General features: G+C 35.7%; 1 protein-coding gene across 4 annotated transcripts in view; it reads right to left on the minus strand.

Moving 5' to 3' along the window:
- Positions 1-23,673, minus strand: part of LOC149552836 (lysM domain receptor-like kinase 3) — a 132,537-nt gene that overhangs the window by 18,578 nt on the left and 90,286 nt on the right. For all 4 annotated transcript variants that reach the window (XM_089788375.1, XM_089788374.1, XM_089788378.1 and 1 more), the window contains 2 exons: positions 15,032-15,129; positions 14,679-14,820 (listed from right to left, as the gene is read on the minus strand). In XM_089788375.1, coding sequence (XP_089644501.1) covers positions 14,679-14,820; positions 15,032-15,129 — 240 coding nt within the window. The remainder of the gene's footprint in view (positions 1-14,678; positions 14,821-15,031; positions 15,130-23,673) is intronic.

Consider the following 23,673-nt stretch of genomic DNA (forward strand, 5'->3'; position numbering starts at 1 on the left):
TTGATTTTTTGGATCACTGCAAATTTATTTGCATTGCCTCTTCGGTATATGTTTTCCAAGAGCAGCAATCTCTCTTATATTGTGGAAAACACATGGAGAGACATGTCCCTTCATGGGGCATGTCTATTCATTATTATTTAATTAATATAACAATTAATTATTTAACCATATATATATATATATATATATATATATATATATATATATATATATATATATATCTCTTCAATTTAATCTCATGGGTTTATCCAACTGAAGCTACCAAACATTAACACCATGATCTCATACTGTTTTAAAAATATACACAGCATTACTCAATACTTTGACCAATCTGATATTTTATTTGTTGTCTGAAACTCATTATCATTTCTTCATGATTTCATGTTTGCTTGAAACATTTGGTGGTAGACATATACTAGTTTGGAGAATGCTGGAAAAAAAAAGTTGAGGTGAATGCATACAATCTCCACTTTTCTGTTATGAACACAATAATGCATGAAAAAGATTGTATTTGATCTTTCTGAAATTGAATATTCCCTTGTAACTCACATGCTGAAAGTTCCTCATTTATGAAATACTTTGATGTTCATCTTGTGTCAATACACTACACTTGCATTCAATCTCTGCTAGTGACAGCATTTTGAATGATCACTCTAGAATTCCATTGTTGTATCTTTGATAAAAACATACTACTACTGTCCTGAAAAGTCCCTGTTGTTGGTGTCTTACCTTGATCAATCTGTTTGTATGCATTTAACACCATGATTCCGGAGCACACCTCTCTGCTTGTTTATTTTGTAGAAGCAAACAACTTTCTGGGCTTCTATGTTAGATCAATGTACGTATGAGCATCTTCTGATAATATGTTAGCACTCCTATATGCTGTTGTATCAGATCTTCCTCTTTAATCTTCATGCTTGTCCATTCAACATGTACCACTTATAATGCTACCCTTGCCAAGTTGTCTCCTGCTTTCTTTATGCGTTCTCTCCTCATGTGACTGATCCATGCAAAACTTAGTGTAACCCTTAAAGAACTACCAATCTCTTGTCATACTTGTTTCATCAACATGCTCTATTTTATAATGTGCCCTCATGTCTCTATTTGGCTGAACTATATCTTCGTGATATACTTTGATATTCTGCTTACTGGAATGATATGAAACAAAAGGTTTCAAACAAATGATTCTTTGTCCCTTTAATGCGTCTTTTTTGTATTATAGAGCAACAGGTTTCATGTAGGATACATGTCCCTTTTATGCTCATATTCAGTTAGCACTTTGCAAATTACTTTCACGCAGTTCTCTTCACCATTTGTTGATCACATAACTTATTAATATGCTGAGCTCAAACCCTTGTGGGAGCCCATTTACATCCACATAACAATAAGGAATGGGGTTGGTTGTTTGTGCAGAAAACTATGTTCTATGCAAGTGTATGACATCACAGTAGAGGAGAATGTTTTATGTGTGAGGTGAGTTATTTTCAGCATTGCTTAGATCAATTTGACCTAATTCAGTTCTTTTATGCTTGCAGGACACAAGCGGGTGGACTTGGATGCATAACTTAAAGTGTGGACAGAACAACATAACTAGGACAAGTGATACAACCAGCCATTATAGGCAATGACTGGTTCTCTTGGAATATCTGCATATTTATTCTATTTTCTTTTCATGTTCTTTACATTTGCATAGAATAGGCAGTATTAGCAGTAGAGGCTATTCTCACAGCCTTGTCTGGGATATACATTTATATTCAGCATGTTAATTTCATTTTCATCAGTTGTACATATCATTTGATGATTAATACAAAGGACATTCTGGCTTTAAGTTTTGTATATAATGAAAATGATTTACAATAAATAATAGCTGAATATAGAGAACTAAGGGGTGTGTATTTTAGGTGAAACATGAAGCACTATTGAAACTAAATTTAAACATGTGTAAAATTTTAGTAACAAATTTGGCAACTTTTTCTAGTTGTGTACCTGCTAGACACAAAACAGTGATCCTCTATCCACTGGGCAATAGAGTCAAGAAAAAAATGCATTCGTAAGACCTAAAAACAGAACAGGTAGACTCTCTTACTTGCTGTTTGGACCAGCTGTGTATGTATAAATGAGTTCAATGGGACAAACAAAAAACTCATTGGACTTCTTGATATGTATGTAGCTGATTTAAGCAGCAAGAAACTGATATTAGGACCTTTGAGCTTGAAAACAGCAAAATGGACCTAGGAAAATAGGAAATCTAATCTAGGAAAAGGCAACAAACTGACCTGTGCTTGGACGGTACTTGGAAACAACTAACCTAGTATGCTGAATGCATTTATTGAAAGCACAAAACCTAACCCTAATATATACAAAAGAAACTAGATAGATCTTTACCTCAAAGCAACACTGGGATAGGCAGAACTCCTCCATCAATTATTGAAAGTTGAAATGCGTTATGTTCTTTACATTCCGTGATCATGAAAGGATCCATCCACATGTTATCAAATCAAAATTTTGTATGATGTCCTAGCTTTCTTTTCAGAACATCCCACTTTAGAACTAGGTCTCATTCCTTAAAACTTATCTGAGTAGCTTTCTTATCAAAAATTCTTTTTAGTTTGCAGTTCTTGATACTCCATTATCTTTAGTGCCTTGTTCCTTTCTTCCTCCAGCTCCAACAACTTAGTATACCTCAGCTTCAAAGGATCATCTTCCTCAAATAGTAGTAGCTGATCAGCCAATTCAAGTACGGGAAACTCTATAGAATCCAGAATATGCATCTCCCTACTCTATAGAAATAGACAGCCTAGCTTTCTTCCCATACACTAGAACATAGGGGGAATTGCCAAATATCTGTTTAGGAGTGATCCTATCCAGCCATTGTGCAGACTTCAACTTTGCATGCTAATCATGCTTATTCTCTTGCAATGTCCTCTTGATTATTCCGATCAGATTCTTATTAGTTGACTTAGTCAACCCATTAGCCTGAGGATAGTAGTTCGAGGAAGGGTCAAGGTAGATACCATTCTTCAGATCCCATTCAGTGAACTTAGCTCCCTCAAATGCTAAGGAATCGTCAGAAATGATTGATTCGGGGATGCCAAACCTGGTTATAAGATCCTCATTCAAATTGAATACATGAGATTCATTAGCCTCCCTTAATGCTATAACTTCAGTCCAGCGTGTGAAGTAATCTGTTGCAATCAAAATCCACTTATGACTTATGCTGGAACTTAAACTATTGGGGCCCATGAAATCAATGCCCCATCTCATAAAGGGCTTCTCAACAATTATGGGCTGCAAAGGTAAGGCCGCAATCCTTTCCTTTCTAGCAAACAAGTTGTTGGACACAACTATTGCTGAGAAGATGATGAAGTTTGATATTGGAAAGTATATTTCATAATGTGCTGTCATCAATGCCAAAGGGGGAGATTGTTGGACACAATTGATGCTGATGAATGAAAGTGATGTCGATGAGGAACAGAGTCAGATAATCGAGCTACCAGATGTATTTAGAAGAGTTAGAGCAGTTGTTATGTTGTCATTGATGTCAAGTTGAATGACAATACTAATACATGTAAGTCGCAAATCATCTGAAGGATGTGATGTTGCATAGAGAATGGATGGAAAAGATAGAAGATGAACTATAGAATTGATGTTAAGTATGTAAACTTAATTGGGCAACCGATGAATTGGTTTATGGCAGCATAATATTGTTTTGACTATTTTACATGATTTGATGAAGTGTTGAGATGATGTACAAGCAAGTTATTTTGGTCAATAAAGAAAGGAATGAAGTTGCAAAGTGAAAAGGTATGAAATCGGTGAGTTGCACTAAGCTAGAAATGATGGTCGGCAAACAAAGAGGAAGAAACATTAAGTAAGTCAAGTGTTACCGAGTGAGTAGTTATAACCTAGCAAGGATGGTTACTGAGAGAGAACAATGTTAACTAAGCATAGTGTTAATCGAGTGAAGGAGGTGTTTAGCGAAGCAAGAACACAGTTCGGTAAAGAAGAACACTTTGTGGAAGATTGAGTAAAGGACGACATCAAGTGAAGATCTGGACTTCTAGAAGATTATAAGATAAGGACGAAGTCAGTCAATAAGATCGATGGCTGGAATTGACAAGGTAAAATCAGATGGTGGATATTTGAGACGTCTTTTCAGATCCAACGAAAGTTCAAGTTCCTACATGGAGATTCAACTGGCAAGCTTCAAAAAACGTTTTACCTAGTGCCAAATTCAATGAACCTGAGTTGAAAATTGATCGTTTGGATGAGAAGAATTCATGGGAACCCTAATGAATGAGATGGAGCCGCAAAAATTTGTCTATATAAGGAGAGGACAAGAAGGCAACCCTATTGGTCTATTTGTAAGTCGATTTGGTGGCAAAGTGGCTAAAGGAGTTGATACCGAGCAGATCTGAAAGTGCAAAGTGAAGTGGATTGAAAGAGTTAGTGTGATGGCCAGTCAGTAAGGAAAGATATGAGCAAAACAAAGATCTAAGAAACCAAAGGTAATTGCATATTTATCAAATCATTTCACTATTACTCTGTAATCATTGTAGTAGAAAATCTCTTAACCGAGTGGACTTAACAATTCTATTTGTAAATCCTTTTGTAAGGTGACATTTTATTGAATGTCTATAAGACCTTTAGATAGGCCACTCATTGAAGGATGACAATGTCTAGCCAATATTTGGTGAAAATACCCTAATAGGGGTCACATCTAACAAATGTGTATGTAACCTTTAACAGGCTTGGCTCTTAACCGATCTCACTTCAGAAGAGTGAATTATTTTTGGGTGATAATTCCCAAGTGGTTTTTACCCTAACCAAGTTTCCACATTTAAAATAGTGGTGTTAATGTGTACATGAATGTTTTACATGTTATTTCTTGTTGACATGTGAAAATTGTTATTTACTATTGTGATTTGGTTAATTAAGGTTAATCTATTTACCGAGTGGATTTGTTGATAAGTTAAGTTGGTAAAAGTTGGTGAATTGTTTAAAGGGCCTGAGGATAACGGATTCACCCACCACTCCCCACCCCCCCACCCCCCACTCCCCAATTATCTAATACAAGTCTTCACTTTTTTTTGTCCAAGCAAGGGCATTTTTTAATAGATCAAGCCAATAACAGCCTGCCCTTATGAACTTATATGATGTTTTTTGGTGGAAAAATGACCCACTGAATTATGAAACTTTGTTAATGACTTGCTGATTTCATCAACGTTTACACATCTCAAGAGCACTCCATTATAATCCTTTTTGAATAAGACATTATCAATCAGAACATAAGGTAAGGATTGCAATCTAAAGTATCTTCTTTTAGCTCTATCAAACCCAAGAGAGCATTCACCTGTTTTTAGAAAGTAAATCATTTCTTCTAACCAACTGGTTGGCTGATCACTACAGCTACGTCTCTTTGAACAAGAACCACTTCTTCAGCCTCTTTTGCACCTTGTACCTTCTCATTAGCTAATTGCTCACACAACTCTTTACCCCTTACCAGCTTGGTAATGTGAATGTCAACATCATACCCCACCACTCAGGCAATCCAACCAACCCTTTTTTCATTTAGGTTCTTGTTCAATAGATACTCTTTAACACTAGGATGAGCTACCATTAGGCATACTTTACTGTCAAAAACCAAATGCCTGAACTTTTTCAGACTTTTATCAAGAGAAAATACATGCTTTTCAACAAAGTTGTATTGTCATTCATAATCTTCTAACCCCTTGTAAACTATGCAATAGTCTGCTCATAACCTTGATCATTTTGTTGAACCAGCACAGTAGAAATAACATTCATAGCACCATAAGCATACAAAATGAAGTCTTTAGAGAAATTAGGATTTACCAATGTAGGAGTAGTAGATACCGCCTTCTTAATAACTTAAAAGCCACGCTTAGCTTCTCTTGTCCATCTAAAAACACCATTCTTTTTTAGAATAGCTATTAATGGTCTTAACTGTAATATCCCAAATGGATATTGATCCGATTTTATCTGAAGATAATTCTCAAAACATAAACATATGAAGATGCATTATAAACCAACAATATAAACTAGCAGATTCTCATAAAATACCTTAAAATATGTTATTGCATTATACCTCAGCAATACAATAACTAGCATTCAAAATCCAATCTTAAACACAATTTTACAGTCAAATTGGAATACTAAAAAAAGAACATGTAAGCACATGTGAAACACCTGATGTGACATCTCCACGAACAATGGGTTTTCGTCCACTGTCTATCGGCACAAGAGTTTATGTCCTCAAGCTGGATGAAAGCTTAAGCTTTCCAAATAACTCTCTCAAGAGAGAAACTGAAATCTCAATCATAAACCAAGCATAGAGAAATGAACTCCTCCTTTTAAAGACCCAACCTATGACTCTTCAGCTCCTGTATTATTGTCCCTGTCCCTCATGCCAACTCATCTCTTATTCACTCTCCTTTAATTAAAAACTGACTTAATATTAAGTCCTCAGAGGTCATATATGGGGTTGGCTTATCAGTTTCTAATGCCCCAGAAAAGGGGGACATTACAGTACTCTCCTCTCAAGATTGTTTTTTCTCAAACAATTGCAAACATGTGACCATGATACCTGGGTCCCATACAACATCATGAATAATGCTCTGACAATCCGTTGTGCTACTATGATATGAACGAAGGACTGAGAACTGCTAAACCATTCACCGTCTTCCCATAATAACAACACATCAAGCATGCTAATGCTAAGTTCCCAAACCCTGTTGTCATACCCATCAAATATGATGAGATAGAAATGTATCAAGGAGCTATGTATATCCCAATAAATTGTGATGATCTGACCTAAATTGTTGATGTAAGAAACAAGCTGCTCAATAGCTGAAAACAACACCATGGGCACATCAAATACCATATTGTCATCATCAATCTAGAGAACCCCTAAGTACATAGGTGCTATTAGTAAGAATGAAGCTGAAAAACCATCCCCTACAATCCAAACATAACTCTCATCAATCCTCCACCAAGATCTATTCAATGGTTGATGTATGAAATCCATCCAAATCATATATATATATATATATATATATATATATATATATATATATAGGTTAGAATCGAGAGCCATATATGGGTTGATCAAAGGATAAGCAACCGTTGTCAATTAACCACACCAATCCTATGACCAAGGTTCACCACTAGGAACTGTATCTGGATCGAATATTTTGAAGTCAAGATCATCCTCTTCATGACAAAAAAGAGTTTCCTCATTTACCTCAAAAAGGGGATTATCAGAAGTCCAATCAGCATCTACTTCAAACAAGAGGTTGTCTACAAGTTGAATGTGATCTGAAGTTTTGGTAATTAGTCTTTTGGGACAAATATCCAAGTTATAAGTCTATCAAATGCTATCAAGTTCATTAATTACTTCTTAGAAAAACTCTTGCCTCTCTTTACTCTCATGCTCCCTAGTATGATTTGTGACCCTAACAAGTTTTTCAGATTTATGAAGAGCAATCTGTGTATAACCCAATGCCTCATGAGTATATTTAAGCTCCTTGTTGAGCTCCATAATCTCATTCTTTCCTTTACTCAACTGATCAACAATATATTCCACCAACCTTAATAATACAATCCCTGTCGGAAAGCAAACATAAATAATCCGATTTCATATATTCAAGGGTTGTGATGTGAATATCAGGATTTAACTGTGTGATTTTTGAGTCAAACTCGATGACCCATGTTTCATGAGTGGTGATTCAACATGAATCCATCTCTCATGAGAATGAATGGAACACTTAGCACTCATTGGATCTAGGTGATGCTCACAGGGGTGAAGCACCGGGACTTCCCGGGAGGTCACCCATCCCAGTACTACTCCAGCCTGAGCGCGCTTAACTACGGAGTTTCCTCCACAGTTAAACCCAAAGCTTGCAAACGGTTGCAAGCTTTGGGTTTAACTGTGGAGGAAACTCCGTAGTTAAGCGCGCTCAGGCTGGAGTAGTACTGGGATGGGTGACCTCCCGGGAAGTCCCGGTGCTTCACCCCTGTGAGCATCACCTAGATCCAATGAGTGCTAAGTGTTCCATTCATTCTCATGAGAGATGGATTCATGTTGAATCACCACTCATGAAACATGGGTCATCGAGTTTGACTCAAAAATCACACAGTTAAATCCTGATATTCACATCACAATTTGACTAGCTGTGGAAATCATCTCCTACTTATCTATTCAAGGGTTGTTTTGACTACCTGCAAATCAGCAACAAGCCAATCTCATTCCACTCCCCTTTGAGCCTTACTATGGAGATCCTCAACCATCCTATGAGTGTTGTCATAATGTACCAAAGATTCCACAACCATGTCTTCACTAACCTTCAGCTAGTTCTTAAAGGCATGCATCTCATTATTGTCATGTTGAAGCAGTTCATCATCTTGCAGTGTCATCTTGGATTGTTCTTCTAGATTTATATCATGTGTCTAAGAAACACATGGCTCATCACACCTCTCAAGAATATAATCATAAGCCTTAGTTTCCTTGCTCTTTTGATTTGAATTATTTTTCTAAATGCTCCTGATGGTGTATACCAAATTATTTTTTGCAAACTCTTGTCAACTGCGTTTCAACTTATAGCAATATTTATGTCATCAAGTTTTGAGAGAATTCAGCTCAGTAACGTTTTTCTCCCTTTGTCCATTTTTTGGAAAGTAATGCTTCTGGAATTCATTGCTTTGTCGATTGCCAAAAATAAGAGCTCCTTCTGATATCACAACAATTAATGGATAAACTATAGTGTTTAGGCAAATATTTCTCCCATTCGAAATATTAATATTTCCAATCTCCAACTATAGTCACTGCTACAATTTGATATTTGACTCCAAACAATATATATTGTTCCCTCCGTTCATTAAAAATTCATTGACAAGATAACAAACTGCAAATACATTATTACATAAGAAAAATGTGTACATCTGTTACAAATCTAGAAGAATACTCAGGACTACAATGATTGCTATTGCCTTTACAGAATATGAAAGTCTCCCTGTCAAATGCTTGCAACTTGTGCGAGAAGATAACCATACAATTCCTAGAATCTTTAGAACTTTGGAAACTGCCAAGATAGGAAAGTCCCTAAGATCTCACGGTAAGGCTTATTAGACATTTATAGACTTCCAAGTGATCCGCACAACACTTTCATTGTCTTGTGCCTTCTTGTGCTATGGATACCGCTCCCCACACCTATCTTTCTCCTGTCATCTCCCTAATATAACAAGTTGCTTGCCTAGAAGACAATTAGAAATGATTGTGCCAAAGGAAATATGCTAACAGGCACACTGATGAGAAAGTCTCTATAGCCCAATAATTATAGAGTAAAATGGTCAATGACATTGCACTTAAGATAATGAATTTATATTTTCTCCACGCAACTTCAGAAATGTCTATAATACTACACATTGTATTTAATCGAACTATATATTAATATGCCAATATTGAATTGGGATCTAGAAAGACTCGCACAAACATAAGCTCAACTAATTAAATCTTTATAAATTATTACAATCGTGCCTCCCTTATAAGTTCTTTCCAAAATAGATATGTAGCTCCACAACAATATTTGTCGCCAATCTTAGAGTATGGCTTAAATAATGGAATATATCAGTAGTCAGAGAGCGGCACAAACTCATAGCTAGGTTCGATTCTTTCTCAAAACTTTCCAGAAGCCATCAATACTAAGAATTTTAATCCCCCAAAGTCTGTTTAAAATTCAACCCAAAAACCCCTTTTCCAATCTAGAATCATAAATAACACTTTGATAGAGTTATTCTCAAAATTTTACCACTAAAATCATCTGATAAAATCTTCAGGACTACCAATATAATGAATTTTCTGAAATGAATCCTCGATTAAAATTTCAAAGGCTAACAACTCTAATAAAAACTTTCTGAGCATTTTTTGAATAAGCTTCACAGGTTGGCAAGATTTTTAGCTCTAATACCACTGTAACATCCCAAATGGATATTGACCCGATTTTATCTCAAGATAATTCTCAGAACATAAACATATGAAGATGCATTATAAACCAACAATATTAACTAGTAGATTCTCATAAAATACCTTAAAATATGTTATTGCATTATACCTCAACAATACAATAACTAGCATTCAAAATCTAATCTTAGACACAATTTTACAATCAGATTGGAATACTAAGAAAAGAACCTATAAGCACATGTGAGACACCTAATGTGATGTCTCCACGGACAATGGGTTTGTGTCCACTATCTACTAGCACGAGGGTTTACATCCTCAAGCTGGATGAAAGCTGAAGCTTTCCAAACAACTCTCTCAAGAAAGAAACTTAAATCTGAATCATAAATCAAGCATAGAGAAATGAACTTCTCCTCCTTTCAAAAACCCAACCTATGACTCTTTAGCTCTCGTATTCTTGTCCCTATCCCTCATGCCAACTCATCTCTTATTCACTCTCTTTTAATTAAAAATTGACTTAATAATCTTGTATTAAATCCTCAAAGGTCATATATGGGGTTGGCCTATCAGTTTTTAATGCCCCAGAAAAGAGGGACATTATATTAACAAATTAGCAATATCAAGTACGAAATGGCTTACAAAATTGATCCTCCTCGTGAAGCTTTGTAATCCCTTCTTTATGACTTGGCAAAGTAAGCTCTACAAGTGCTTGAACTCTTTCACGGCCTATGGTTGTTCTATTCTTAGAGACTATATAACTAAACAACTTACCTTCATGTACAACAAAACAGATTTCTTTGGACTCAAAGAGATACCAAACTCTCTACCTCTTTCTAGCATTTGCCTGAGATGAACAATATGATCATTAACTTGTTTGCTATAAACTCTTATATCGTCTAAGTATACAACAACAAACTTGTACATCAAATTTTGAAAGGCCATATCCGTGGCTTTCTGAAATGAGCTCCCACATTCGACAAACCAAAAGGCATCCTCTTGTAAGCCATTGTTCCCCATTTTGCGATGAAGGCTATCTTAAATTGATCATCATCATTTACCAAAATTTGGTAATAACTAGAATAAGCAAGTAAAGAAAAGTGTTTTGATCCAGAAACATATTGTAGAATTTTGTTCCATAGAAGGTAAAGGGTGCCTATCCTTCAGGTAAGCTCTACTAAAGTCCCTAAAATCTACACACAACCTTATTTCTCCATTTTTCTTTCTAACTGGAACTAAATTCAAAACTCGTGAAGTGTTTTTTTAAGGAAAAATGATACCACTATCAATAAGTTAGTTAAGTTCCTTTAGCATGAGGGTTCAAACCTACCATTAACAGGTTGTTTCTATCTTATTGGTCTGGCACTTAAATTCTAACTCAATGGTGTGACGGGTCAGTTGAGGATCAAACCCCTTCAAATCAGAATAACACATCATTAAACTCTTGAAACAACTCTATGAAGGCTTGCCCTTCTTGCAGAGAATTAACTGTACTGAGTTTGATGAGTTTACCTTTCAATATCTAAACTTCTTCATAATGTTCCTCATTTATCAGCATGCTGGTCTTGTTCTTCTTTAACTGGTCATTCGTGTTGAAAATAGTCTCCAAAGTCACAAATCTCTTGGACAATTTATTAGTCTTTAGCTGCAAACCTGATCATCATATTACCGAGTCAGCTTATTCTGATTTGACACTAAGAAGACATCTTCAGCCAGGAAGAAGTTTAAAATTTGCTCATCGTTATCAAAAAGTTGCCAATTTATATTGTTATCCAAGATTTAAGGCCTGACAACTACTTTCACAAAGGCATAAAATGAAAGTGGATTTTTTAATTTCATCAAATTCGGAGATCTTCAAAATTTTGGTGTTTTTATGTTGCATCATTTTGCAAGCCACCCAGAATTGTGTTGGGATTTTGTCAACAAGTTTTGGGAATTGGAATAGATTTTCCTCCATATTTCCACTCATCACATGGTTTTGGTTTTGTGATTTCCGGATTCTTAGGTGAGTAGGCTAGATGATTTCCACTTTCACAATAAGAAGGGTATGTAGGCTAGAATTGTAGAGTGGATTCTCACGGTATCCCACCCTGGAAGTGGCCAACAAGGTAATGTGAAGAGCTTATTAATAAGTGATAACCAAATAAACACATGGGGTAGTAAAACTTAATATGAGATAAGAGATTTTGACCGCCTGGCCTCCTAAGGGAGTTGGAATGAAGGTGAGTCAATGTTTGGCCTCTAGAGGGAGTTGGAATGAAGACACAGTATTTTGGCTCCCAAGGGAGTTGATTGAAGATAAATTTCTAAGCCTAGCCTCTCGAGGGAGTTGGAACGAAGACTCGATTCTTCCTGGGCTACTACAAGCCAAGTAATGGCACTCCACTAGAGTGCCCACATAATCAACTATAGAGTTCTTTGAGTAGTGACCTAGAATATTGCATTATCACCTACATGAGATTTTATGTTACCTTGAGTCATGCATTAATTGGCACGTGTGTAGCCTCTTGTGTGTGTTTGTCCTTTGTGACTATGGCCGGGTTACTATCTCCATGAGCATGGGGGGGTGGGTCTGCAAGTTCCATGTGGTTGGGAAGCATGGCTAACTATACCACTGTTGGGGATTGACGAACAGAGACGAACTCCCTTCAACTACAGGAATTGAAGCTTGCATGTTCACTTTCTTACTGCTTATAATTCATGATGCATTCATTTATTGAAGCTGATCTAGATTCATAGATTTATGTTGTTATCACCTCGATATGCATGTTTCTATTACCCCTGGATGTGGAGTAAACTTTTTTTAATGCTTTTGATTTCATTTCCCTTCGGTCATCCAACAAATTATCATACAACAAAAGTATTTTGTTGTATGGGAGATAGTTTGTCATATGACAGGGGTATTATGTCGTAAAAAAAAGTATCTTCTTGTACAACTCAGAACTCACTATTGTACTAGGTCCATCCTTCTTTCGAACTAGGATTAATTCTAGCTAGTACGAGTATTTCAGCTGTTTTGTTGTATTGAAAATAGAGGGCATTTCTACCCTTGGTCAAAAAGACCTAATTGGTGATCTGGATACCCTTTTCAGAGACGTGGCCACCCCATTCATAGAAGATCAAATTATATTTACCATTAAAGCATTTTTATGCATTATTGATGTTTGGATTTGCGATAAAACGGTAAATTTACTAGTATGGTTAATCATGGTACAAATTGTTCTTTGGGCTTAAAATTAACATCATGCTTGGATTTTTTAGCATAGAATATCTCTCGATGAACTCTTGAATGCCATCCACTAATGAAGCAAACTCATGGACGCATGTTCTCCATCCCAAATACTTAGTAAGTAGCTTGGGAATCTTTGGAGGTATCAAGAAGACTTCCGCTTGTTTTTGTGGGCATGTAGTTATGCCAAGTTCCCTATGCTTCTTATCTTACTTGTTTGCTTTTGGTTGCACTTGGTTACTTTGACGTATTGTAAGTAACTCATCTTTAACAAAAAGAAATTGTTAGTGCATGTTTAATCCTTGTGTCCAAGGATTCTCGGGCGGGGCATTACAGATAGAAAGACAAAAAAGAATTAAGAATGTCCTTTTGGATAGGTGCACTGGGGTGTTTTTAGTTTTATAATCTTCTTTTAAGAAATTAGTTTTCCATATTATATTCATCATGGTAACTTTTGCATCAATCTTATAGAGATCTGGCTAATAACTTTTCAATAGTACTAGGATTGTTGAAGTATAACTTTCTGCTTTCCTCTATGTTACTTCCATTTGAAAAATGTTAGTTAAAATCTTGAATGTAGTTGTAGAAAATTTTAGTAAGACCTTGTAGAGCAAAGCATAACTATTTTTATTATCATTTCTTTCAATTAGATCAAGATGTATTACTCTTCCTTTATGAGTTTTCCCATGGAAAGCTATCTAAAAAGGGAAGACTGTTTCTAGGTTAGCATGCTAGTTATTTTAATCCATGAAATAAATTTATTTAATCGATAGTTGAGATTTTGTTATCCTGTAACTATAGTATTTTCCTAATCTTGTGAAGAATTTTTTACATCATGTTGAATGGAAGCATTGTTTTGACTTTTTTTTCCATCTAGACCCTAAGAGTGTCCTCTATCTGGATGGTAATGGTTAATGACTTCTTTCTCATGAGCGTCAAATGGAAACTAGTTGAATGAGCCTTGAGCATAGCCATTTATGGCTACTAGTTCGTGGTCCTCCAATGAAAGCAGAGTTGAGCAAGATTTGGCCCTAGTCATTATAAATGGGATTAGTAGATAGTTGAATGCTAAAAGAGAAGCTAATTGATTGTTTCTCTCTTGCGCCCCCTCATTTTATTTTCTCTCTCCACCCTTATCTCCTTCTAACCCTATGCCTCCTAACTCTTTTATATGCAAGTTCTAGCTTGATTTTTTTAATTAGATAGGAATTGATCCTCTCCAAAGGTTTCTCACACATTTGAAGTTGTGCATGATCATCTAAGACTAAATGTCTTTCAAATCGACATTTCTCCAACCTCCAAAGTTGGGTCTGTTTATTTGAGGCATCAGCAGTACCAATGCTCAAATGGACATGTACTCAGTTTTAAGCTTTAATTACGTCAGATTTTCAATTCAAACAACAATTCCACTATCAATAAAATTTAGGAAGGAAAGCTAAAGAAATATTAAAATTAAATCCACAATTGTATACTTACAAAAGATATCAATGATTTCCATTCTCCAACATTTGAGTTTGTACTCCTGCAAAGTGCCGGTTGCCCCGAAATCAACTCCATCAAAACAACACCAAAAGCATATACATCATTTTTTGTACTTACGTGTCCATCTCGAACATACCTATAACCATAAAACAAAACATGATCAACTTTATCTTGAAATAGGTCTTGTTAAATTAATCACTTATGCTTAGATCTGTTGTTGCAAATTGTAATATATACTTTCATGAGTCAATGATATGAACATTGAAAGTTATGACTCCAATATTGAATTTTGTAGTTAAAATAAAAAAATATTATCTATTTGACAAGGACAATTTTGGATTTCTTACTCAGGGGCAAGGTAGCCAAATGTTCCAACCACTTTTGTTGTTGCAGCATGATTTTCAAGGGACTGCTCCAACAACTTGACTAGACCAAAGTCTGCAATCTGTTGATAAAGAAAACCACACTTAGTCAAGGTAAAGTTGACAGATTATCACATTCATGGAGTGTTTCTTAAATATTGTGTTCAAAATATTAAAGATAGAATGAGTGCAAATCATAAAAAATTGAGAAGAAGTTGTGACTAAAATCCACTAGCATACCAAATTATGACAGCTAAAGGGATCAACTGTGACAACTGAAGGGATCAAAGTTTGAGCCATTGACATCCTAAATCACCTAAAGGCACAACTCACACAATAACAAAATGCTTGGAAAGTGAATGCAACTACAGTGTGCACTTTGATTGGCTCTTCCAACCAAGTAACCTACATTAGTTTTCCATGAGTTGTTTGGTTACCCACAATTGGTTCAAGAGAGACCCTACTCTATAACTTACTCTTCCTCTTCCAGCTCGTGTACTTATAGTTGCATCCCATATTTAGTTGCAAACTATTATGAAAAACTATCACTGAAATCAGAGGACTTTTAGCACTAGGTTCTGGACTTCTTTCATCCTTTCTTTCTGTAGATCACCCATTAAGTGCATTCCTTTCCACTTACTAGTTTACCTATGTCCCCCAAATCTTTTCCCTATCTCTGCATTTTCCTGTAAATATGTGATAAATTATTTTCACTCTGTTTCCCTCAGTCTTCATCAAACTGTCTAGGGCCATTCATGGAATATATTTTCAGATCTTCTTTCTCTTCTACTGCATCAAAAACAAAGGATCATTCTAGGGTATTCTAATTCCATATTTGTAAACTATTCTTCTGTATGAATCTGAGGAAATTTATTTTCCCCAATTTCTTTCCCTCATTCTATATTAAAGTGTCCAGGGTTATCCTTGGAATATGCATCTTCATCTTCTTCTTCTTCGTTATTTTTTCTCCTCCACTGACTATTACAATTGCTAGAATGATGAATCTCATGTACACTAGGAAGATATCTCATGTACTCTAGTGCAACTCATCCTCAATGGAACATAACCTTATCTTTCCAGACAAATATTTTCCACTGCACATCTGCTATTTCTGCTCTTTAGTTCTTTGTTCTCTTTTACCTCTATTTTTTGAAAAAATAACACTTGTCTACCTTGTAGCATACAAACCAACTAGAATAAATACATAAATATAAGAGATACATGGGTAACTACACAAAAACGACAGATTGTGCCTACAAGGCAATGTGCACGTAAGAGGGTTATGCCATGACATGTCAGTTATAGTGAATATTTATCTTTTTGCATATTTGATTTCTCCCACAGAATTGATCATTAAAATTTAAGACTTTGAGTCTCTTCCATCGTTGATACTTAATTAGGTAACAATATGTTCCATTACATGTACTCCATATAATACTCAGCCTCTTGGCATTTATATAATTATAACTATATTGATGTCGTTCACAATGACTAATTTTTCGTCAGTTGTCATTTCTTATAAGACACTACCTAGTGAACAGTGGTAGCAAGTAACATTAATGTCAGTAAGGATACTAATACATCAACTTGATCTTTCATCCTGAATCCTTCTTCAAAAATGGAAAATATTTTCATTTATATGATACCCACTAGGCCTTCCTTATCTCACAACTATTAGCAGTGTGGAACTATATCACACCAATCCTTCTTTTAGTAATTGGGTCTTCCAAATCTAACATTATTTAGGCATTTGTATCTGTGAGATTTTTAATTGTCTTTGGTGAAGCCATCCAAAATAAACAGTTTTCTATTTGTAATAATTTGTTTTGACATATATCTCACAAATATTGGTAAACATTGAAAATAAAATGAGCTCACAAAGCACACAAGCACCTCTAAGAGATGTTATCACCAGGGGGTTTTTACTGCATGTATTCAAAAATATAAACATTTTATACTGTTTTTTTTTTAAATTTCCATTTTCCAATGTTAGGTAATTGAATGACTTGAAAAAATTAGCTTCAAGGATGTAAAATCTCATGATATACTATTAAACAATACTTTAATATAACTACATATTTTTTTCAGAGCTTTCTATAGACATTTATGAGTTTTTTTAATCTTTGTGAAAATTTCACCCATGTATATTCTAAGTCATTTCTTGGATGACCAATATCCATGAGTGGTCATAAAATTCACCACTTTGGACTTTCCACCTCTAATCTATTTCCTACTTGCAACATTTCAACGTAGGATCAACGCAAAGAACCCAATATTATTCATTTTATTAAGTTGATTGGACCTTACGTGACCATTCTTTATTTGGATATAATGTAGAACTATCATGGGAAATTCATTACTTCAGTAAATGTATGTCAATGATAATCATTATACAAGGGAACTTACGTATGACACAATAACCTCTAAGGAATTTTATGTATTGATTTTGATCCATAAGAATATCAACCTACTATACCTTTGTCAAAGTGTTGTCCTCAATTTTGACATCCCTACACAGTTTTCTCATGGATTCATAGGCGCATCCTCTTTGTTTTAACCCATTGATGAGGCATCATGAAAACAATTCATTATCTCTGAATTGTTCTTTGTGTAGTCTTGTCCATGTGTTCTTTTGAAGGTTTTCCATCGAGTTAAATCCCAAATTGTTTGCTAGTAAGAGTTTTTCTTCTTTGGCTGCAAATGCTAGATTTTTGGCAAACTTTCATGTCTTTTCTTTTTTTTTCTATGTTGTAAATAGTTTTTAGAATTGTTTTTGCCTTAAGTAAATAACCCTTGGAATTCTGCTCGATTCGAGCTTACTTAGGTCCAAAAGAGTTGTCTAGCTCAAGTCATTGGGGGAAAAAGTGGGGTTTTTGGACATTGCATTAATCAACATGCAAATCATAATGTGAAAACTCACTTCAAATAAATTATAAGTCCCAACATTAAATTAAATGGACTCTTTATATGCAATAACATGTTTTAATGTGTTAAATGGGTTTAAATATGTATTTACATATATTAAACTTATTTAATTAATACAAGTGAAAAAATCTAATCCATTTACATATGTTGTTGCATGTATAAGTTTATTTTAATTATATTAATGCATTTAAATGGGGTTTTTCAAACCTATTACATATACATCTTTTAAAATTGCTACATAATGGACTTTTTAAGTTAAAATACATGTTTTAATAACATGCAAATGCACTGGGTGGCGATTTTGGACCCAATTGCATGTGTATGTAATATTTAAAAACCCATTACACTTAGCCAAAAGCCAAAGTGGCATTTTTATGGCCCAACTACATACATTTTAAAATGTGTTTTCATGTTTTAAAACCCCACCAAGGCAAAGTGGCGATCTTTTGCCCAATTTCATGCCTTTCAAAAAAATGTAAATGGTCTCCAAAAGTGCATTTTACACTAAGTCCTTAATGAAAAACACAAAATGGTGATTTTGGAGCACATTGTATGCACTATAATATATGCATTTGCACAAGAAAATCTCATTTTTAACTTGCAGCTTGAATTTGGAGGGTTTTTGGGCACATTTTTCACATACAAATGCAACCAAAAAGTGCATTTTTACTTCATAACATGAGATTTTTTTATCTAACACCCAAAAGTGGCAATTTTTAGCCCAAAAACACATTTTTTTACTCTGAAAACTTCACTTTTGGGCATTTTTCTCCAAAAACGGGTTTTACAATGTTCATATCTTGAGCATTTTTTGGTCGTTTTTGATGATCTAAGGGTCATTTTTGTCTTAAATCACCCAAATAACACATTAGGCTACTCAAAAATGGGTTTGTTGAGTGTTTTCTTCATGTCTTAGCCTATCTAGGGCACATTTTTCTAGAAAATGCCCTAGTTCTAAGTAATTTGCACCATTAAAACAGCAAGTGATTGAATCAAGGTAGGTTTGAAAGTACTTCCTATCCTTCCTAGCTTGCATTCAAGTCTTCTAAATCACTTGATATGCTTTGGATGCCATTTTCCAAATTTTTTGCATATGGCATTGATTTGGTCAAAGTTTGTTCCAAGTATTGGGTATTTAATCTCTTTAACTATGTCCACATGTCCAAATTCAAACCATGTTGTTTGGATTTCGGAATCTATTTAAGTATTTGGCTTTGGACAAATTTTAAATCTTAAATCTCTTGGATTCATTTCAGATTTGCTCAAGTTTTGGATAAAGACTTGTTGTTTTCATTCTTGGTGGAGTTGAGATGAATTTCCTTGACCATTTTCCTTAAGACATTTGTATATATTTGCTTTGTTTGTTCTTCCATCAGATTTGCATCTTTTTTAATGTGCATGAAGTTGCTCCTTTTTCTTTCGTCTTCTTCTTCAAGTTGCATATGCAAGGTCCCATTTACTTGCATATGCAGTTGAGGATAAATTCTCGTTCTATAATGGAAGGAAATCCCTCTTTTCCCCTCATGAGAATGCAAGTGCAAGTCCCACCAATATGCATTCCATGAACCTCCATATGGCTGCCCTATGGTTGAAGAAGAATTTCCCACACGCTTGTCGGATGCATAGTATGTGTTGGTGTTTTGAAACGTCACAGGTTTCAAATTACCCCGATGAGAATAAGATACATCTAGGGGCAGCTAACTCCCATCTTTAACATATCTTTTCAGACACCAGACCAACTATAAGGCTTGACGCTTCTACTTCAGGCTCTACAAAACCTAGGCGGGTGGACCTCAGATTCAATTATTATGGTACTAGTGCAAAAACATATTCCTAAATCTATAATCAGCAGATTTAACCCTTATATATCTTAATAACTCATGCAATAACATAGATCTGCAAGCTAAATGCAAATCTATGAAATTCACAAGCTGAGTGAGGGCATTTTTTCTAGCTCTTCAACATGAAAGGGAAATACATTTGATTAATGATGTTGATTTTCAGCAAAAAAAACCCCAAATATGCAGCAGTATGAACAAGTGATCCTGTAGCTGTGCCTTATCTATTGGGAAAATCCATGAATCAAACACATACATATGGATACCTGAGACATACTCATACATTCAAATATCTGATCTATCCATTCACCTTATAAATAGACATCTATGCTCATAAAGATCTCATTACTTACTGAATATCCTCTTGATGAAACCTACAACCCTATCAAGGTATATAAGCATTTACTTGGCTCTTTGTTCCAATAGAAAACTTATCCAGACATACAACCTTAAGGGATTGCAAATGGGTTTAAGCTCTTTGTTCTTAACTACAAAACATTGCAGATAACAGAGGAAGGAGACGAGAATCAGAATGAAACTAAAGAGATTTCTGCTCAATTGTATTCATTTCCTTGAAATTATACATTCATATGCATGAAATCAAAACATAGAAAAACCTAATAGATCTTAACTTTCTGTATTTATCTTCACTACTATTGTTCATACAAGAGAATTATGCTGAAGAATGTGGTGTCACAGTAATGGGAACACATCAAGACTGGAACCCTGGTTTCACAGATATGAGTAAACTCCAGATTGGAACACACATGGTATCACAGCAATGAGTCCTTTTTTCTCCAAAAACTGGAACCAACCCTTTACAATGGATGAAAGAAAGAAAGATATAGACAAAAAGTGAATTCTAAGATCTAATTTGAAGACGACATGTATCCACTTGAAATTCCCTCCTTTGCAGTGAAAAGAATCTCTCTAATCTCTCTCTCCACCTGATCTAATTTAGTTTTCATCACTTTCCTCTAACTGACTTGCAAATACCTCTGTTGAATGAAGAAAACTTTTACGCAACTAAAATATCTGATATGCATCAAGAATGCTGAAGGAATTGAGGTTTAACTGATTTGAAAGTGACCAAATTCGACCCCAACTGCCTTTTTACCATGTTTTACAAGGCCTGTAACTATATTTTCACTTTTTGCCCATTTCACTGAGAAGGCCCCAAATTTTACATTTCTGCCTATAACTCGAACCAGTGAATTCCTGTACAAAAACTAACCTCATAATCGGAAAGTTCGTCTTCTCCCGATTCCGGTGATATATAATATCGCTATATTCGCCTACAAGAAACTCCCTGAAAGTCAATTTGAAAAGCATGCCCCCTTTGCATGGCCCCTGGTTTGCAACTTTTAAATTTTCAAAAATTTAAAAATCTCTAAAGCTTAAACTTTAGAAAATATGCCCTTTTTGCATTTAAAAAATCTGCACGTGATCCCATTTTTTGAAAAAAAACACTTTTAAAATGACATTTAAAAATTTATTTTTTTTTAACCCTCATGATGTCATTCGGGTCAAACCCCTTTTGACAAGGCACGCCATGTGGCGGCCTTCGATTGGTCTAATTTTTTGCTACGTTCACCTACTGACAAGGTTCGCCACATCACCATGCGCCTCGGGCCCACTGCCACGTGGCACCCGGGCACATTCCCACATTGTTTAAATTTCGAGCAACTTCCCCAAGCGGGGAAGCACCCACCACAGGATGCGCCACGTGGCGCAATCCTGTGCCTCCTACCTCCATATCATCAGTCGTAATTGCTTGGTCAAAAATTTAACCATAGTGACCCCAGCTGGCCGACCACAGGCACCACGGGCATCCCTACGCTTTCCTCTGACGGATTTCTTCTTGTTTGCGTAGGGTCTCTGTCGGCACCATGTCTCCACGTGGAGCTCCCCTGTCGTGGGTTTTCTCTAACTAGCGCTGCCCTCTACTCGCATGGTCTTCACATCTACCGCGGCCTCTCTCCCTTCAACCAGCGGCTTCTCTTCAAACACTTTCTTCTTTTGCTAGTGACTTCTCCATTCTCTGCGTTGATTGTTTGGAAGTCCTCCTTTGACGTGGGTGTGAGGCTCCTCTATCCTAACATGAGCTACCCATTTGCAAGCTGCGGCTTTTTGCTTTATTGTTGATCTGCTCTACCTGTTTTTAAAAAGAAAAAGACAACTCACTCCCCTGCGATTTGATAATGCCTTTCTCCAAGCTTAGTGAGGAAAGAGAGCATGAATACATGGCGTCAAGAAACTTGCACATGATTTGATGTCTTGGGCTCCCTTCTTCCTTCAGCAGCGTCCATAACTGTAAGCACTCCCACAATATCGCTAATAGTTGCTCCAATACACTTGCTAAATCAATTTCCGTAATCAATTTGTTGATTATATATGATAGAGCCGACATCAAAGGATTTTTTAGAAATATCTAAAATCGTGTTTTGATGCTATTTTGGCATGAAGATTTCTACACATTTCGTCATTTTATTTTGGCTTTTCTTCATATTTTTGGGTGCTAATCATGTGTTTATCATGTAGGAAGTAATTCTAGTCGATATACGACGCACACCATCTTATTGTTGTCGAACATCTCTCATTGACGTATTACTGATTGGCCATGCTCCTCTACCTTTGATTTGAATTCATAATTTCCATGTATATTCTTTGTGTAGGGACCTTGCCTCCTCGGCTTTATGAAGATTTAGGTAAAAGAAGAGATGCAACTTCCCAACCATGTAACCAGGTTTGATGATATGCCTATCACACACACACTCTCTAATAATTCCGTTCCTTCAGAATTGGACAGTGATTCATATTTAATCAGAAGATAATCAATTTTCAGTGGTTGGGTTGTCTTGTTACATGGCAATTCATTCAAACCAGTTCCCTCTAGTTTCTCACTCACCTTCTCACTATAAAGCCATCAATTTATGGAAAATTGATCCAGATAATATGCCTTGCAATTGTAAAATTTAATTCCATTATAAATTATAATCAGAGAAAACAATCTTGAATTATCAATCCAGTGCAATTAGTCGGGCCCCAAAGTGGGTCCGACTATAAAAAAATTCGTTTTCGAACACCTGAACTATCAAATTGATCTACTGAATGCCTGATTCTAATTGGAATCAATCTGCATCATTGATTCAACTTTTGAAGATCATTTTACCCCATTTTCGCCAACTATCAATTTAGTGCCAACGGATCAGTTGACCGGCCTTAAAAACTAACAAGAACACCTGACCGGGCTCTGAAATCTGACACACTGATTCTCTGTTCAGTAATCTCTTACTCTGTCAAATCTCATCTGATGACGAAGTCTCAGTCAAAAGATATTGACTGTCAAAGTTACCCTTTCAGAATTGCCTGCAAGAAAACATGTCAAAAAACAGTAAATGGCGTTCGGACTTGGCTACGAAAACTACGTAAACTGACACTTGGGGGCACGAAAATTGGGGCGTAGGATCACTATCATGAGGACAACATAATCTGGGATTAGGACTCATGACGAATAACAGGACGCAAATGGCAACCAATCAAAGTGGGCTACTCAGAAATCATTGACTAGAAACAATGACAAGGTGATTTTTTGCAAATGGAATTGACCTGGAAAAGTGTGCAGACGGATTCATCAAGATCTGAAAGTTGGCAAACTTGAAGTATTTTCAAAGTACAACACAGTAGTACAATCCATTTGATCTCATCTATCACGGATTCAAAGATATGACATCACGAACAGGGGTACTGACAAATCTGCACTTCTTGACACCAATAAAAAGTTACTAGTTGCATTTGGAATCACATTCGAAAAGTGATCAAACAGATTCGTCATAAGCTCAAAATTGAAACATAACATGTCTC

This window comes from Cupressus sempervirens, chromosome 6 (assembly GCF_028749045.1).
Source record: "Cupressus sempervirens isolate cs-2001-9-10 chromosome 6, ASM2874904v1, whole genome shotgun sequence".
Taxonomy (NCBI): Eukaryota; Viridiplantae; Streptophyta; class Pinopsida; order Cupressales; family Cupressaceae; genus Cupressus; species Cupressus sempervirens.